Source organism: Scleropages formosus, chromosome 16, assembly GCF_900964775.1.
Source record: "Scleropages formosus chromosome 16, fSclFor1.1, whole genome shotgun sequence".
NCBI classification, from domain to species: domain Eukaryota; kingdom Metazoa; phylum Chordata; class Actinopteri; order Osteoglossiformes; family Osteoglossidae; genus Scleropages; species Scleropages formosus.
The window spans coordinates 20,113,372-20,132,477 of NC_041821.1; the positions used below are offsets into that span (position 1 = coordinate 20,113,372).

The 19,106-nt window shown below is 47.1% G+C and overlaps 1 protein-coding gene across 2 annotated transcripts in view; it reads left to right on the top strand.

The window, feature by feature from the left end:
* spred2a (sprouty related EVH1 domain containing 2a) overlaps nt 1-18,342 on the top strand; it is a 38,492-nt gene extending 20,150 nt beyond the window's left edge. For both annotated transcript variants that reach the window (XM_018751042.2, XM_029258939.1), the window contains exons 2-6: nt 1,286-1,463; nt 2,859-3,027; nt 5,713-5,777; nt 12,352-12,501; nt 14,999-18,342. In XM_018751042.2, coding sequence (XP_018606558.1) covers nt 1,286-1,463; nt 2,859-3,027; nt 5,713-5,777; nt 12,352-12,501; nt 14,999-15,655 — 1,219 coding nt within the window. In that variant the 3' untranslated portion in view covers nt 15,656-18,342. The remainder of the gene's footprint in view (nt 1-1,285; nt 1,464-2,858; nt 3,028-5,712; nt 5,778-12,351; nt 12,502-14,998) is intronic.
* The last annotated feature ends 764 nt before the right edge of the window (nt 18,343-19,106 follow it).

Genomic DNA, 19,106 nt, shown 5'->3' on the forward strand with positions numbered 1-19,106 from the left:
CCACTTCTGCCTGTTGGAGGGTGAAAGCGGTGAGGTGTGTTTGTATGCGGGGGAGGGGGGTGACTGTGGTGATTCAGCACTCACACCACGCTGGGCTGCACCCACGACACCTCGCTCCCCCACCTTGGTCAATTATTTACACAGAAATCCAAGTTAGCACGCATACTGACTTCCTGCTTGGATAGGTATAGGAGGGAGGGGTGGGTGGTTCCGCTTGCACACTCGCTGCATAGTAAACCATGTGTGGAAACAACACCCTGCAGCTTCCTCCCTACATCGTCCTGTCGGCCACTGCTGGGGTTCTGCGCAACTCTGTCTTTATGGAGACTTTTGTACTTTGTTCTTCATTCATTGGGCTGATGCTTTTTGCCAACGTTACTTTACACATTTCTGCTGCAGGGTAATTTTTACCGTGTCAACTCAGGGTAGGTACGTTAATGAAGGGTACGACAGCAGGTGGTGGGATTCAGCCGCGGGTCCCACGTGTACACGATGGAAGCTCTAACCACTATGCCACCTGCTGCCCCCCGGTGTAATCAGCCAAGCCAGTGTCATGAAGTTGTCCGAAAGCCCAGAAACCTGAGCAGACCCTGGTATGTTGGTATTGGTAGTGTCCCTCCTTGTCATCATGCCATCCTGCCTATCATGTGACTCGCTCACTTTCCTATTAGTCCACTCCCTGTTCAGCATTATGTACTTGCGTGGTGTGGACTCTCATCTTTCTCCGTGCTTTTTTAGTTTTTTTACATTTGGAGAAATGTGAGCTCTGAGCAGCATCCTGACTCTCAGTCCGTGTAACTCCAGTTGCCTCAGTGGCCCATCCGCAACATATTGGGGAGGGGTCTCCCTCTGTCGGGGGTCCTGCGGTGGAACCTGCAGCCGCAGAGCGGTTGTGCCCTGCTTGCATATCCAGTCCAGAACTTATCAGTCAGAGGGAAGCCGCGGCTGTGAAACCGTATGAAGGGGGATAACCGCTGTTTTCCCATAATGCATTATTTGTGGTCCAAAAAGGTAAAATGTTGTTCAGTGTGTCTGTGCCTTTTGTCTTTTCACTATACATAGGTGTACAGTAGTAATGAAACATGCTTCATGCAGAATCAAGCGTCGCACAAATGGGCTTAGTGCCACACCACACTGACATATTTCACACTTAATGGAGCCATTTAAATAGGGATATGATAGAATAAGGAATACCACAAAGGTAAGGTTTTGTGTGTGTTTGATCAATGCTGAAGCTGTGTTCCAACACAGTTCTTTTCTCTCTCTCCTTTGGTTACCCCCACAGTGACAGTTATATTGTGCGTGTGAAAGCGGTGGTCATGACCCGGGACGACTCAAGCGGAGGTTGGCTGGCCCAGGAGGGTGGGGGTCTGAGCCGTGTCGGGGTTTGCAAGGTAACGCCCAACGAGCTCATGGGACGCAGCAACTTCCTCATCCACGGTGAGCGGCTCAAGGACAAGCAGGTGAGCCCAGCTCTCTGTCTTTGCACCCTGAACCACGGAAGCAACTGACCTAGCCCTCAAGCTCTGTTCCCTTTTTGGCTGATGGTGCGGCTGACCCGTCCCACTGTCCTCCGCACCATCTGCGTGGGGCGCCCTTTCATTCTGGAGGCGGCATCCTTCATTCCAGTCCTCTGGCAGAAAACTAGGACCCTTGGCAGCTGCTGCACATGTGGACCGCGAAAGCGTACAGACAGTACTATATAGCCCTCTTCCCCTGGTTGGGAAGAACATGTGCGATGGTGCGGTGAACCTTTTGTGCACCCTGCAGAAGAGATCGGAGCCACATTTACGGCGGTGTTTCTCATCCGCATCATACGCACTATCCCTTAGCTCTGATTTATTGCTCTGAAAGAGGCCTGTTGCTCGTTTGGTAACAGTACCAGTGAAAAGAGCAAGCGTGCTCACTGGAAACCTTTCTCGTATTTGGCGTTTGGTGAACAAGCTTGCTCTAAAAATGAGCCGACATCTCCTCTCAGCTCTTCTGCAGCAGTTCCCAGAGAGGTGGGGCACTCGTGTGTTCCTTTGCTTTCGCTACTCTGCCCAGTTCATCCCACACGTATTTCCCAGGTGTGCACAAATTTTGACCAGTACAGTACATCCCTGAGATTTCTGTGCATTTAAAATTCCTTTACATGTTGTAAAAAGAAATTCATCATGTTCCTGTTTTTTTTTTTTTCTTTCCTCTACTGAGGTTGTTTCGAGGACCTTGAATTATGACCTGTGCTTTTTTGTGAACGGATGAAGTAAAAGTTGGAGCTAATACTGTACCGTGATTCATTCCAGGGCAGGGCTTTTTAGCGTCTAATTTATTTGGCAGCTGAGAAAACCTGTTTGCATTGTGATGGTATCAGGTAATAATGGTGTGTATATTCACATTCAGCCTTTGTAGTCACACTTCCTGTCAGGTATTGCAGGTATGACTTCCTTCGTACCACAAGGGCAGATTCGGGCTTTTGACTGAAATAAAAAGATGTGAAAATGTTTGTTTTGATCCGTAGCTCACGCTTGCATTTATTTACAAAGTTAAGCTGCTTACAGTATTTCATTCACTTGTACAGCTGAGTAATTTTTACTCTAGCAATTCAACATGTCTTGGTCAAGGATACAGCAGCAGGAGGTGGGATTTAAACCCAGGTCCTGCCATACCTGTGACTTGGATTTGCGTGTTATAGAACACGTGACATGGGTTCCTTGGCTTTGGAATCATACGATCCGATCATAAGTGCCGCAGCTTTCCATCTCTCTTATGGATGTATTCCATAATCTGATAAATGCAGAATGAAATGACACACGGGTAGCCCGTGACGTTATTAATGTCACTGTTTTTTGTTGTGTGGCACGACTCTGTGGCGACAGGTTATTCTGGAATGTTTCCTCAAGAAGGATCTGATCTACACCAAGGCCACGCCCACGTTTCACCACTGGAAGGTCGACAACAAAAAGTGTGGCCTGTCATTCCAGAGCCCAGCAGATGCTCGGGCCTTTGACCGCGGCGTGAGGAAAGCCATCGCTGATCTGACGGAGGGTGAGTCATGCGTCATCCGCTCCCCTCTTCATTTGTCTGCGTTAAATTGGAAGTAAATTGTCATCCACCCATCCGTTATCAGTAAGTGCCTCTTCAGGTCATTGGGCGTTGGTCCAGAGTCTGTAAAGGTGCAGTCCCCCACACACACACACACACACACACACACACACTACCGTCAGTTTCAGAGTCACCAGTTCGCCTGAAAACACCTGTCGTTGGACTGTGGGAGGAAACCCACGCAAGCATGGAAGAACACGCAGACTCCACACACACTGAGCTGGATTCGAACCTGCATTGAAAGCTGCGTCTCAGGAGCTGCAAGACACCGGCACTGCGTCATTCATTCTTCGCATTTATTTCTCATATAGAAAGAAGAAAATGCTAACTTAGCGACTAATCTGAAGTACCGCCCCAAATTGTTTCATTTTCTAGAAACTACAAATATTTTGGAACTGTTGTGTTCCATTTCGTGTGACTCGGGAAGCACGCACGTGTGTGTCCCTTCAGCTTTAGGGTGTCTGTGTTAACCGTTGACCCCGGTGGCCCTCCCACTTTGGGGAAGTGACCCTTGTAAGCCGACCACTTCCATCTCTCTGCTGGTGTGATGACACTTGCTGGACACAGGGGTCAAACCCAGGGGAGATGTGACCTCTGCCATTGGTCACCTTTAGGGAGCACGTCGTGTTGCGCCACTTTGCCTCGCTGACGCAACGCCAATGTAGGGCGCGCTCTGCTCTGTTAGTGATGTTTTAGGGTTGTTGGGAGGTTCTCTCAAGGTTTTCTGTTTAAAATCTGGTTTAGATTCCCCCCAGCACCTGAGCTTTTATGTGCGAATGCGTGGTCCGTCGCCGTGGAGCCATTAGTGGATTTAATTCCATTACCGCTTCTTTCTTCTGACCCATTGGTGTGCAGCCAAGTCCCACATGGGCGTTCTGTTCCTCATCTGGGCGCAGGGCGCCGATCCCAGCCCCACTCCGATCGAGACACCCCTAAGTGGAAACACAAGGCCTTCAGAAACGGAGCAGCCCCCCCTTTCCCCCAGCACCACGCAGCACCTCCCGCTCTCCTCTCTAGATTTTTGCTTCTTACTCAGAGATCAAATTTGTCACACGGCAGAAAGTTTTGAGTTATTAGTGATGCAGTTTTGATGCATCCATTCTGTTGGGTGTACTCTGCATACTTGGCAGTCACATATTTGTGTATTCGTCCTTTTGTGGCCCAAAATATTAGCATTTATTATTTAGAGGTGGGAAAGAAAACTGTTTTTGGGCAAAATTTAAAAAAAAAAAAGTATTGGAACACCTCTATAATCATGTTGAAAATGAAACCAGCTCTGTGCTTATGCAAGCGCAGTTGAATAGGCACAAACTGAGCATGCCTGAGGAGAGATGGAGATTGTACGGTACATTAACAATGTGTTGAACTTTGTCTTTCCTCATCCCACTTTTTTTCAGTGTGGCACGTCTAAAATACACAAATCTGCCCATTTTTAACAGCCCTTATCCAGACAAATTTGCAGCGATCTGTATTCACACAAAGACATCGAAAACAGCAGTTATTTTCATCCTCCAGTTTTGAACCCGCAGCCAATGACAGGGCAGCACTTCCAAATATGACTTTGTGCCGTCCGGGATACTTTTGCACGGGTTTCCTTTGGGTCCTCTGGTTTCTTCCCACAGTCCAAAGACATGTGTTTAAGGTCAACTCTTAACTGTAAATTACCATTACCTAGTGTGTGTGTGTGTGTGTGAGAGAGGAATAGTGCTCTGTCCTTCTGGGATAAGCTCTGGACAGCCACGACCCTGCAGTAGGATAAGCGGTTATTACAAAAGATGAAGATGAGTCCCTCAAACAGCATAAGATTTGGAACAGTTTCCACCTGAGTCCTTTCCGGTGAGCGAACTTCAGCACAGCAACATTTCAATGTGCTCTTAATGAGCAGCATCCTGGTGCACAGTTTGCTCATAGCAAAGGACTAATATCTAGAGCAGACAGGAACCCTCAACCCGGGATGAGTTCGACCTGATTACGTCTTGCCGTTCATCTCACACCTGGAGCCCTGACGCTTCTGCAGTGCAATTGCAATTAAGCTTGTTTCACCTTATCCTGAAGACAGACTCTGAGCGCATTCCCAGGGTTATAACAAAGCAAAGGACTAACAGCGTACCTTAGTACTACATTAAAATAAGTGCAGCTAAAATATTATGAACAGAAACAAATAAATACCGTAAGTGATTATATACTTCAATGTGTGTAGCATACGTTGGACCGATTAACGATGTGCTTTACGGGTAGGACATGGCCAGTTGGCAACGGAGGAGAGGAAAACAAAAAGTCCAGATTGACATCAACCTGGAGAAGACAAACCTATGTGTGGGATGGTGTACATTACCAGTAGCTAAGTGTAGATACAATGTCAATGCGCTTTGTGTTGTCGGAGCACCAATGTACTATTTCTGCATGGGTTCAGGGAACAGCTGACTATATAAATAAGTTTTTCTCGACATATATCATCTTTAAAAAAAAGATGAATTCCTCTCTTAAGCAGACTTTTGATATCACACAGGTTTTAAAGGTTCCTAGTTGACATTGGCAGCGTTGGCACTTTCTGAAGTGTATTGCAAAGCTCTCTGAATCGGCTGCTTCCTTGCCATTAAACTTTTTCACCCTCTCACGTTCTTTCAGGGTCCACGACGTCATCTTCGACGATTCAGAATGAGGCCGAGCTCGGCGACGATGACGTCTTCACTGTGAGTCCCCACGTCTTTTTCAGGTTTCGTCTTGTCCTGGGTGCTTTGCTGCATTGCTGGCTGTCACCGGACACCCAGCTGATGCTGTTCCTTGCACCAGTATTTTGACATCTGGGCTGATAAGAGATCAGCGCTGATAGATTAACATGACCCAGAATGCTTCGGAGCCACACCATTGTAATTTTAACTGGAACAGTCATGGAAGGCAGTGTGTAACCTAGACTACTTAGTGTGGAGGACACTGATGCTACAGCTAGGATTCTCTGTCCTGTTTGTGTATTCAGACCCATGCATGAAAATCCACGTCAGCATTAAGTAAAGCATGCTTACTTGACTGGACATTGGAATGACCGTATAGTCCGTGCATCACAGTATTATTTATTACATATTTCCCAGAATTAAAAAAAAAAAAGTAGAACAAAGTACAGGAGAATATGTTAAAAAAAAAAAAAAACACATTATTTCAATATCGACATGTAATTGCACAAGACAGAATGATAGAAATACATAATTTTTATGTTATAGAAGCAGATTTTCTGATGAAGTGCTCTAAACTTCAGCATGAAGGCACCGTGGTCATTTTTGTTTGAGTAGCTTATTTAAATGCTGCAAAATGAAATCCAAATAGTTAAATTATGTACTGTGCTGTCGTGCTAAAACAGTTTTTAAATTTCACATGCTGTATATGATACATTGGCTGTATATGAAGCTCTGGCACGTAACCGGACCCCCTTCGGACCTATTAGTCCGGTCTTGTGACAATGAAACGTATTTCCGTACGTTTGCTTATTTTATTTTGTCTTTTCTTTTTATTTCCTTTTTCTAATTTTTTTTTTTTTTTTAAATGTGGCCAAATGCCAAACAGTCTCTAAAAAACCAGGCACTGTGTGTGTTATTTTTGTTTGCCAGGCTCAGTGCTGGAAAAGATGAGCCTTTGTTTAGCAGAGATGGTTGACCATGATAGCTGCCCCCGGGGCCAGGCCAGGTTTCCTGAAGTGTTTTGACCGGACTCCCCCAGCGCTCGGTGTTCTCTTGCGTTTCGGTCCTTTTGTCACAGTCACAGGAGATGAGGAGCAGCAGGCAGGGGGTCGAAAGGTCACTTCCTGCCCTCCCCGGTGAAGCTATCATTAGCAGCTGCTTCCCAGCTAACTGCCACAGTGATTTACTGCTGCAGTGCAGGGTGGAGGTTGGGGGTGCATGGCTCATGCTGTGGAAGGGCTGGGAGTTCGGCTGGCCCTCTGGACCCCTGCCGCCTCCTCCTCAGCCCTGCAAAACCACACACTTCTGTTTCCACAATGGATTCAGACAAGCGCCTCGTTGATGTCTACAGAAAAAAGTGATCCATGTCACATATGTGGCGTTCACCCCGAGACATGACGGCGTGGACACAGGAAGTGACGGGGCGCGACCCGTCTGCTGATTGTTTTGGCTTTGTGCACCTCGCCCGGCGCAGCGCTGGTCACGTACCCCTCCGGGGAGAGCCCGACACGGCCCAGGGAGGAGGCCCTTGCTAACACGCTGACATTGTGGTTCGCTGAGAGAGGGGCTCAGGATTAAATGGGGATTGTTCTTCCGGAAAACAGACAAGAAATGGTGACACACGCACGCTCTTTCACAAAGAGCCTCAACGAAGGCGTGCACGTAGGGTGAAACAGAGGGCGTGTGGGCGCTCCTGTCTCCCACTTGTGCCGATGTCCTATACGGGAGCAGCACAAATGTGCCAAGGGACCAGAGGTGGTGTTGGTTAGAGGAACCGCAGAAAGTTGCGTTTCCAAGCTCCAGTTCTTCTCAGGTGATTCGGGGATACGAGCTGCCGTGGTGGTGAAGCGCACAAGTTCAAATTTTTGGTTGGAATTTGGGGGGGGATCCAGTAAAATATGGATGTGTATGAATGGGTAAAATTGAAATTTGCTTTGCATCATCACATCATCCAAAAAACAAAATTGTAACTACTCATGTATGCATTGTTATTGTTATATTAATTTTTGATTATTATTATTATAATGCAAGGGGGGTGCGGTGGCGCAGTGGGTTGGACCGCAGTCCTACTCTCCGGTGGGTCTGGGGTTCGAGTCCCGCTTGGGGTGCCTTGTGACGGACTGGCGTCCCGTCCTGGGTGCGTCCCCTTCCCCCTCCGGCCTTACGCCCTGTGTTGCCGGGTAGGCTCCGGTTCCCCGTGACCCCGTAAGGGACAAGCGGTTCTGAAAATGTGTGTGTGTGTGTGTATTATAATGCCTACCTGTAATTTACCCTGCTTACCACCTTTGTGTAGCCTATAGGGTAAAAATGAAGTACAGTGTTCATACTGGCCCTTTTCTAGAGGTCACAAAGTCTGAAGGAGTAGCGTTTTAATACACACACATCAGCTGGTTACATTCACAGTGTGACAGTGCTGACCTTAGAAATAAATACATACATACGTGTTTGTGTGTGTGTGTGTGTGTGTGTGTGTGTGTGTGTGTGTGTGTGTGCGCGCGCGCGCACGCACGCACCATGTTCTGGTGGGTTCTCAGACTTGAGTGTACTGCATGGTGCAGTTACATCACTCAGTTAAATAGGCCTCATTTGAGAGGAGTGAACTATCTGTGAGTCATCCTTGCTACATCTGCAGTGTACGCCGGTGCTGTTGAGGCTGTGTGGCGCCACTGCGAGTGTGTGGGGTGCCGGCAAACGGCGAAAAGTGCGACCCTGAGCCCTGCTCCGTGCACAGCTGCAAGGTCTCTCCATGTCAGTCACAGCTGACCGCCACCGCTGTCCATCTGCAGAGGAAGACCCGAGTGAAGGAGGAGCTCCCTGTTCAGGGAGGAGCATTCAAACAACCGAAAGAAAGAATGAACAGCTATAGTGGTGCAAGTGGTCAACACCCTGGTGCGAATTGCAGCAGGTGGCGTAGTGGATGGAGGGGTCACAGTGCAGTCACAGGACCTGAGCTTGAATGTGGCTCCTGTAGCAGCTTTGTAGGTTATTAAATGTCATAGCTTTTTTTTTTTTAACCCCCTCCTACACACTGGCCTGTGCATGTGCGTGCGAGCATCTGTGTCCTCGTTCTGCACCTTCATGTATTTAGATGATGCTTTTCTCTAAAGCAACTTGCAGTGCAAAGCTACTTACAGTGAAGATGGCCAACCCTGCATGTGCGATGTCAATGGTTTCTGCTCACTTCAGTCAATCACTTGTTCATTTGTTCCAGTGTTTTTCTCCAAAGCACCAGACAGTTTTGAACTTTTTTTCCAACGAATTACTCATTTATGCAGCCTTGACTTTTTCACTCTATCAACTACAGTTAAGTACTTTGCTCAAGCAGGAGGTGGGATTCCAGCCTGGCTCCTTTAACTGGAAGGTGGCAGCTCTAACCACTATTGCACCGGCAGGCCTGGTAACCTTTACCTAACTGGAGGAAAGTGGCAGCGATTGACAACTTCCCCATCTCCAGCAGGCCGAGGAAGGAGCCTTGCAGTACACCAAGCTCACGGTGCAAGTCCACACGCTTAAAACAAAGTGGGAAGTGGAGAATGGTGGGTAGTCCGGCTGACGGACAGGCGGCAGACAGGCACGTTATCTGTGATGAAGACCGTTTACAGGGGAGCCCCGTTTGTCCTTATTCCTTGGGCACACGCATGGAACCGCTAGCATCGTTCCCGGCGGTTAATACTGTGCTGTAGGCTTCTATTCTGGGTTGCACCTTCATGTGCCTGAGGGGCAACTTCTACCCTCAAAGGTTCCTGGCTCTAATTCTACCCTTAATGCTGTTTCCTCACTCATTATCTTAATATACCTCCTGCATTCAGAAAGAAATTGCAGGTCATTAAAGATGCAGAAATGGACCAAACCGGATAAAAAGGGAAGCTTTTGAAGCAAAGCTGTGCCGTGGAGCAACTTATCGCCATGCTGCAAACTTTGAAAGCTATATGTAAAACGTCGCCTCATGCTTGTTTTTTCTTTCTCTACGGGGGGGTGTGGAGTTTGGCCTTTCCCTGCTGTGGTTGCCCACACTTTAAGAGCCGGGGGCCCCAATTTTAAGAGCCCTGCCATGTAAACATTCGGAAGGGTCTGTGTTTTTAATTATCTCCAGCAGTCGAGGCCCTGGCGCTCCTCGCAAACATGAGTCTGAAGCCCATTGGCGGAGGCTCCTAGCGGCCCCGGGCAGGACCCCAGCATTGCGTTTGGTCTCTGAGGTTCAGAAGTTCCTGTTGGCACACAGCTGACGTTGGACACCATCCCGACATCGCTTGTGCAGACGAACCACTGGCAGGCTTCCTCCCCACGAATTAATGGTGGAATTGGGTTAGGTTTTGTGTGTGTGTGTGTGTGTGTGTGTGTGTGTGTGTGTGTGGAAGAGGAACAGAAAATAGGGCAGGAAGTGTCCCCTTCAAATGGAAGTTGAAATTTGTTCCTGCTGATTAGAGTGAAACTGTATACATGCCCACCACACAGGCCATCAGTCATTGGTGTTTCCTGTACCCCTCTGTGTGTGTGTGTGTGTGTGTGTGTGTGTGTGTGTGTGTGTGTGTGTGTGAGAAAGAGAGGGAGAGAGAGAGAGTGTGAACACCACGCCACCTGCCTGGTCACAGAGCTCTATAGTGACAGAGACGGAAGAATCTAGCTATTACAGAATGTAAGGCACACTTTTTTTGCTTGGTGAGAGAGTTAGTCTCCAGTGTCACGTACCACTCACCACCCCCAAGTTCTAGTCCTGGGCCCCCCGTTATGCCCACGTGTACCATCACCCAGTGAGGTGTGGCTCTGGTTGGCATGAGCTGGACTTCACACAGGAGGGAGAACAGTTCCTGTAAACGCAGCCAAGTGACACACGGTCAATGTGAGCGTTCCATTTACCACCCCAGAAGCATGACAACGTATCCGAGAGTCAAAGCTGCTGGTGCTGCTCTGATTTCTGCACAATAATGCAGGCGTGCGTCTCACCCGGGCTTTCATCTGAAAAGCTATGGCCCCTGTGTGGTTGTGCGAACTCCCTCTGTCCCTCAGGGCCGCTGAATCTCTCCTAGCAAGGTTGTCAGAATGAATCTCTTTTGGGCCCATTTCTTTCCCAAGCTCCTGAAACCTTTAAAAGTGGGTTCCTGACAATGTGCTACTTTTGTCTACCTGTTTTTCAATTCCTGTGCCTTCTCTTGGAAGCTTCTAGAATATGTATACTGTGAACGAGCAATCTGCACAGAGATTGTTATTGTGTCTATTTATCTGGGTTCTCCATCCTTTGTCAGTGCCCTTTCTTCTGTGAGCTTCACGTTGCCTTGGAGAAAAGTACTTGCCAAACGCATATGTGTAAATGATGCCGCGGTGACACCCGAAAACATGTGGTACATTGCCGCGAGGAAGGAGACCGAGCTTTGGGAGGTTTCCAGAGCTGCAAATCAGCAACTGCTATAGATGCTGTTTGGTTGCCGGGGTGATGATGTCATGGAGTGCATGGCAGGTTGTCTCCATCGCCAGCTGTAAGTCATGCTGGCTTAATTTAACCCCCCCCCCCCCCCATAATGGGGAGACTTCAGAATACTTTTCGTAGATCTTTTAGGCCATAACATTTTTAATTAGTCGCAGGAGGCAAGGTTGGGCAGAATGGTTCTCTAAAGTACGCCGCTCTCATACCTTTGAATGAGGCCCTTTGAATGTGTGCTGTTCATTCATCACAAAATGGCATCGAGTTGGCGGAAAACGTCGGCGTCCCCGGTACCTTGATCCCGCTCGTCTTATCTTGAGCAGAACTGCATGGCGTCCTCTTTCTTGTGGTCTAGCCCACATGCATCCACTTTCCCATTACAGGCGTATATTGATTTTGGGCTCACTGACACAATGAGTCTCCATGAACAGCAGCCCCGGTGCGGTTGAGGTTTGAGCCGTGGGGCAGCGGGTGGCAAAGTGTTCAGAGCTGCCGTCTTGCTTTTGAAGGACCCGGGTTCAGATGCCGCCTCCTGCTGCAGTACCCTTGATCAAGTTACCTACCTTAAATTGCTCCAGTAAAAATTACCCTGCTGTATAAATGGGGAAATCATTGTAAGTAGCTTGGCATTCAGGCCTGTTATAAATAAATAATAAGAACAGAAGAGAAGAGCCTTGAAGGCTCAACAAGGCAAATAACCTCATACACAGGGTGGCTGTAGTTCTGGATACTCTTAATTTCTCTTTTATTCTATTTGGCCTAGCCTTGCTTACCACACACATACATCCATCTAGCTGTTTGTTTATTTGACTCTTAAAAGCCCCACAGAACTGATTCGCAGTAGCGTGGAAAATGAGACAGGCTTGAGTTTGGTGAAAAATCGTAAATGCACACAGGAAAGGACTCAACAGCAGGGGCTGCTGTATTTAGCGGGGTTACTCTCCCAGCTCTTTGTGAGGAGATCCTGAAGGTGACCTTCCAGATTTCATTAAAGTTGCCATTGAGAAAAGCGTCAGCTAAATAAATAAAACTTCAACGTATTCCTCAACAGTTTGGCGGTCTTGTATGTTTGTGGGAGCTGTTGACTGAGTGGTGGTCGGTGCTCTCCTCATCTCCTTAGTCACACACACTGCATTCCTGTCTCTCTCTCTCACCCCTCGCCCCCCCCGCAATCAGAACGCCACTGACAGCTCTTCCAACTCATCCCAGAAGAAGGAGCACTTCTTTCAGACCCTTTCCTCGCCCAGCTTATGTGAGCCCCACGTCCACCACTGCGTCCACCTCCATCACCAGCACAGAGCCTCCGAAAACTACTTTCTGGATCAGGTGAGCGGCGGGGAGGGGGCAAGGGATTCACGTGGATGTTCCACAGGACTTGCTTTGTGCTGCTTCCCCCCTGTTTAAGTTGCAAAAGCCTCTCACTGTTTACATTTTGCAGCACGCTTTTGATCCTTTGGAAACGTGCGCTACGATGTTACCGTCTTTGTTGTAAAAGGCCTTGTGTCATCTACAGTCAGTGCAGAACAAGGTAAAGCACCAGGTGGTAAATTTGGGACAAATACACCTTTGGGGGGGTATGTATGCTTGCTGAGGGACACCAGGTCAAGGGGGTGGTTACAACTATTCCCTTGCACTTGAAATTCCCCGATTTACTCCAGTAAAAATTACTCATCTGTATAAATGGGTAAACTGTTGAAACTGGCATAATACTCCTAAGTCGCTTTGGAGAGAAGTCTGGGCTAAATAACTAGATGTTTTTGTGAGGCCCATGCCGGTTTATTACACATTGTTTCAGTGGTGATGCTGAATAGGAGTGAAAGGCCCGATGAATGAGCCAAACGTATGCGGCAGCTCAGGTGTCGTCGGTAGACCCCAGATCGCTGAGAGATGTCACATGTTGCTGTGGTGTGACGAGTCAATGTCATTTGCACGCATACCTTAAAAACGTCCCATTAAAATGAACCGCTGCTTGGGTCCGTTTGTGATGCGGGTGCCATTTGAAGGCGTCTGCATGGCGGCACTGGGGGTTGTGTGTCTTGTGGTTTTTGCCGGGGTCTGGACACCATTACACTGGGATGAGGGCAAAGTAGGCAGTATGAGAAGCTTCAGTACACTGCGTCCTCCTGTCACCAATTTTGAGTTACAGCTTTTAGCGATATTTTCCACTTACTTACTTATTTTTAATTGTGTTCTGGTCTTATTCTCAAAAATTTCCCATTTGACAAGTTTCACCTGTCTTTCTGCAAGATGAGGAATGTTGCACGTAGTTATGGGTTAAATCTGTGTGAAATTAACTTTTGTGGGGAGTACATACTTTTATTTTCAGTCATCTTCACTTAGTTTTCACTTTAATGTATTAATAACAATAAGAAAGTTAAATAAAAATAACAAAATAATGCTCACATAAGTCTGAAATTATTTATTATAGCTATATCACCCAGAAAGTAAATGGAGGTGCTTCCCTATTATTCCACCTTTATTGATTGTATAGATAATAAATCGGAGGGCGTCTCTATTATTAACATGTTTGATTTTGACATAGTGGTTGAGTTTATGAATAAATCAAGTTAGGAACGGACTTTTGGTGCCAACTGTGTTTGTGAGCTGGGGACCAGTGTATTTCAGCTAGTAGCGAGGTGGTTAGATGTCCGAAGGTCGCACTTTCGAATCCCACCTCCAGCTGTAGTACCCTTGAGCGAGGTGTTTTAAGGTATTTACCCTAAATTCCTCCAGTAATGTTGCCCAGCTGTGTAAATGAGTTGCTTTAGAGAAAAGCGTCAGATAAATAAAATGTGAATATAAATATCAATGCTGGATTGTTTATTTGTACCCGTTCACTCTGAGCAAGATAACTCGGTAAACTCTTTCTGCTGGACACATTCTAGCTTCATTGCTGCAGCGAGAACGTTAACGTTGGACACAGTCGTTCGCTGTGTGCAGAGGTGAAGGACCCAAGCAACGTAGAGTCCTGCCTCCCAAATGGTTTCCAGTTGCATTTCTTGTGTGATCACCCTGCATCGCTCACCTTTACTGCTGGAGTGGCACAAAAGAATGAGAGCAGGCGAAAGGTTACACTTGTTTATGGTCTTCATTGTGCTGAGAGCGACGCATGTTCCGCCGCTATTACTGGGCAGAGATAAACTGGGCAATCAGCGTATCCTGTTGTTGGCGTGTGCCGTGTGGCTCCATGTGGTCAAAGACCACATATATTGTTTATTAGTTGTCAGTCATTCTGCCTTCATTTTGGAAGAGCCCAGCCCAGTCTCTGCCTTCTAAAGGCCACGTCCTGCACTGGAGACTTTTTCACCCCACTGTTGCCACTTAAATGAGTCACTCCTCAGCACAGCTCCAGCTAAGGAGGCAAGTAACACCTCAGTTATTGGGCATAGGTATGATCTTTGTTGGCTTTCAGTGTGTTGGCTCTACATTTACATTTATTCATTTAGCAGATGCTTTTCTCTAAAGTGATGTACATCTCATAGAATATACAATTCGTGCATTACGTTAGCAGAAAGAGACACTTAGATGCAGACGTGTGAATAAGCGCGGTTAGTTTTTCTTTCCACCCTATGAACCAATGTTCATCACACGAGTAGCTGCATAAAACTTTATCAGAATATCAATGATTCCAGCCCAGCATATAAACCACAAGGCTTTATGTGTAGTAGAATTCTTTATATTCCTCTTGGTTTAAGTGACTGCAGTGAACAGCTGGGCCAGTAGAAATGCCCAAAATGCAGCATGGCCTTTTCTAGTAAAGCCCGTAGTATTGTCTCATTTAGTCTGCAGTTACAGCTCCGTGTTGCCTGCTCCTTCCCTCCAGCCAGTGCCCAAGTTTACGCGCCACGTCAGCTTCCAGGATGAGGAGGAGGAGATTGTGCGCATCAACCCCCGGGAGAGGACTTGGTTGACGGGCTACGAGGACTACCGGCATCCGGCGGCACGCGGCCGGTTCACCCAGCCTGATGACATTGACTCCTACGTGCACTTTGCGAAGCCCGAGCCATCCAAGCACGACTACAACTACCCCTACGTCCCCAACCCCGACTTTGGCCCCAGGGACCTGAAGGGGGGTGTTGTCAGCATCCAGCCCCGCCCCCTGCAGACCAAGTGGAAGAGACGCAAGGAGGAGGGTGAGCGCTCGCGCTGCGTCTACTGCCGGGACATGTTCAACCACGAGGAGAACGGGCGCGGCCGGTGCCAGGACGCGCCCGACCCCATCCGGACCTGCATCCATCGGGTCAGTTTCATGTGGTGCGCGGACAGCCTGCTGTACCACTGCCTGTCGGACCCGGAGGGGGACTACTCGGACCCATGCTCGTGCGACACGGGAGACGAGCGCTTCTGGCTGCGCTGGCTAGCGCTGGTGGGCCTCTCGGTGGTTGCACCCTGCATGTGCTGCTACGTTCCGCTGCGCGCGTGTCATCGCTGCGGCGTGGCCTGTCACTGCTGCGGGGGCAAGCACAAGGCTGCGGGCTGAGGGGGCGTACGCGCGGGGTCTCAGGTTGGGGGTCACCGGGCTGCGTTCCACAGCTTTTTTTTCTCTTGGTCCGCGGTCCCCGGTTTGCGTTTGGTGCGAATGATCGGGCAGCAGAGAAGTGTGAAGATAATTGTTTTTCTTCTCTCGATTTGGATATTTTTGCCTTGCGAAAGAAGTTTTTTTTTTTTTTTTTTGTTGTTTTTTTTTTTTTTTTTGGGCTGCAGGGCCTTTTCTTTCCGCCTTGTTAAGCATTACATTACAAAGACTAACGGTTGTTCATTTTATGTATAAACAGGTACTTTATATTTTTACACTGACTGGTTTTAAGAACTTGAATTTTATTTCCCCAGTGTCATATGTGGTTGATGTAAACTTTTTTTTTTTTTTTTTTTTTTTTTTTTAAAAAAAGTCTTTTCATTTGCCATGGCTTGCCAGTTGAATACAGCTGATTACTTCTTGCAAGCACAGGCACTTAATTGGAGCATCATACCCCTTGCACCCTTGCCATCCCACCCCCTGAGCCCTTACAGCAAAGGAAACCAGAACACTGATTCACCTAAGACACTTAACCTGTTTGTGTGTGTGTGTGTGTGTGTGTGTGTGCGTGTGTGTGTGTGTGTGTGTGGGGGGGGGGGGAAGGGTTCACCATTGCAAAGGGATGGCCAGCAATGTATCATCGCATAGTATTGTTGTTACTGTATTGAAGCCAAAATGACTAAGCTGCATTGTTTATATATAATCTAAATTGCTCAGATGTGATTTCTTATTTACAGAGAGCCTTCATTGTAATATTGGTAAACTTTTTTTTGTTGTAATGTTTAATATCTAAAATTGTACTTCTGTTATTTCTAATACTTTTTTTCGTCACTTAACTGAAACACGAGTGAAAGGGAACGGAGGATCGTCAAGTGTGTCTCACACGGAGCGCAGCCCGTCACCGTTACTGTCCCACGACATGGTTTTCACACTTAACCGACTCCGCAAAGTTAATTACGCATTAGCGTTGTTTGAAAAGATGAAGAAACGAGGAAAAACACCAAAGTATTAATGTGCAGGAAAAAATACTAACTGAACAGACAAGAGGCACATTGTGTGCGGCTGTAAAGTACTAAAACACTGAAAGTACAGTAACAGAATCCCTGTTACTTGTGAGTACCGCAGGCCTGTGTAGACGGCGCTCCCTTCACCGCAGCCTTTCTTTGCCAAATTGGCTTCAACGCTAGAAGGGTTAGACCTTCCTGGTCGCAAAGCCACAGGACCATGAAAATTCCCTCTATGGAGGTAATGAGTGTAATGAATATCCCCAAGGGAGACTCTTCGCTTCTGTTTGTCCACACCGATCGCTTGACGTGACCGAGCAGATATTTCTTGTGAGAAATTTTGGACGAGACGTCCCGCTGTTGACAGAAGGCGCTCGCTCTCAACGGGACTGGAGTACTGCAGGAAGTCAGGGCACTGGTAGAACACCGCTGCATACAATCTGTTGGATGACACATCTGTCCAAAGTGACCCATTGGTTTTGTTTGGGATTTTTTTTGAAAAAAGACAGAAAACTGCTGACAATCCCAGGAAGAGCATTGGCATGATCACGCTGTCCATTCTCAGTGTCCCACCTCCAGCCATCACAGCCTCCTGTCCCCCAGCTTCCTGTTCCTGACAGGAACCAGTGAGCTCAGAGGAAGGGACGGGCCTTAAGCGGGCTACAGCCAATCGGGACAGGAGTAGGGGTGTCGGCGTGCACGCGTGCTGTATATATCAACTAAAAGACGCGGATCGGGCAGCTCTAGCCTTGGCCACAGGTGCCGATTTTAAACACAGCGGAATTTGTTTATAATGCCTTGCGTGAAATGTCAATCGTGTATTTGGATTCCAAGGACAAACGTAGTAGTCTGTTAACATGTGACTCTTGTTGCCACATGGTTATAGGCCTTCTAGCACCGAGGTTTCAGATCCCAGCTTTAGGTGGATGATCGTGTCCGAATGTCTGTATGTGTGTCTGTCAGTATGTATGAATGTATGTAGGTGTGTGTATGCAAATAATGTTTGCGTGTTCGGTCAACTGAATTGTATACAATTAATGAAAGTACAGACCAGCCTCAAATCATTACTGCCAACCTTGCCTGTATTATGAGTGAGGTTTTTCTTTCTTTTCGAAGCACAACACTAACATGTAACGAACACGGAACGAACATGGATATTGTGCAGGAAGCTGTAAAGATGCCCAGGTTTCATTGTGGTTGTCCCAAAGCAACTGGGTAAGTGTTGATGGGAGGTGCTGGCGCTGGTGCTCCGGAGCGCGTTACCATGACGACAGTCTGTGAGTCAAAGGTCATCCAGTTCCATACATACGTGTGTGTGTGTGTGTGTGTGTGTGTGTGTGTGTGTGTGTGTGTGTGTGTGTGTGCGCGCGCGCGCGTGTCCGCACTTCAGTCGCCTGCCGTAATCTGCCCCTCCTCGTCAGCATTCAGTTTTGGATTTGTTCATTGTAAAAAAAAATAATAATAATAATTATTAAAAATAATTTGTTTTTTATTTTTCTATCTGTGGTAAGGAACATTTTAAACCAAAATCATTGTCTCTTTTTGGTGCACAGTCTGGCTCCTGCACAAGTTTATAGAAAGTGCCTGAAGCGTACAGTTCATCTCTCTTTATATTCTCATAGACAACATGCAGTTAAATCTTGTAGTACCCGTTAGTTGTATTTTTTTTATTTTATTTTTTATACAATTAGCATATTTCCTTTACAAAATGTGTTGATATATATATATATATATATATATATATATATATATATATATATATATATATATATCTGACTGATCAAATATTATGTTAGTAGTCGGTTATATATAATGATGTATGAGTTTATATTGTACATTTTAGTTCTCAGTTGTTTCTCATATGTATGATGGATGTAGTTCTTGGTTTTAAAACAAGGGATAAAAGAGAGCTGTGTAAATACCCACATATCATATCAAAAGTCCGTGCAACATGGCGTGGTCAGTACGCGATTCCTCACTGCGTGTCAGGAACAGATCTGTCCCCTTCCACTGTGTAACAGGCAAGTGGCTCCAATAAAAGTGAGAGAAACCAGCAGGGTGGCACTTTTCTTCAGCTTGGCGGCTTTGAGAAAATGTGTGTCGTGTTTCGTGTTGTGTTTGGTGTTCGGGTGGTCTGCCGGGCCCGGTGGTTCTCTTCAAAACGTGGGTTTTGGGACTTTGGTCCTTCAGCTGGCCCCCTGTGCCAAGTGTCACGTCCAAACGGTGACCTTCCCTCGTTGTGCTCAACAAGGCTGTGTCTGCTGGGCTGAAGACATGCAAAAGGTGAGTGTGTTTGCATTCATATTTATATAATCTGGTGGATACCTTGAGGAATTGTCCCCACAGTAGTAAAACTATTTTTCCTTCCAAAATTCTAAATGCCAAAGTTGTTCACAATCAAGTTTTGTGTG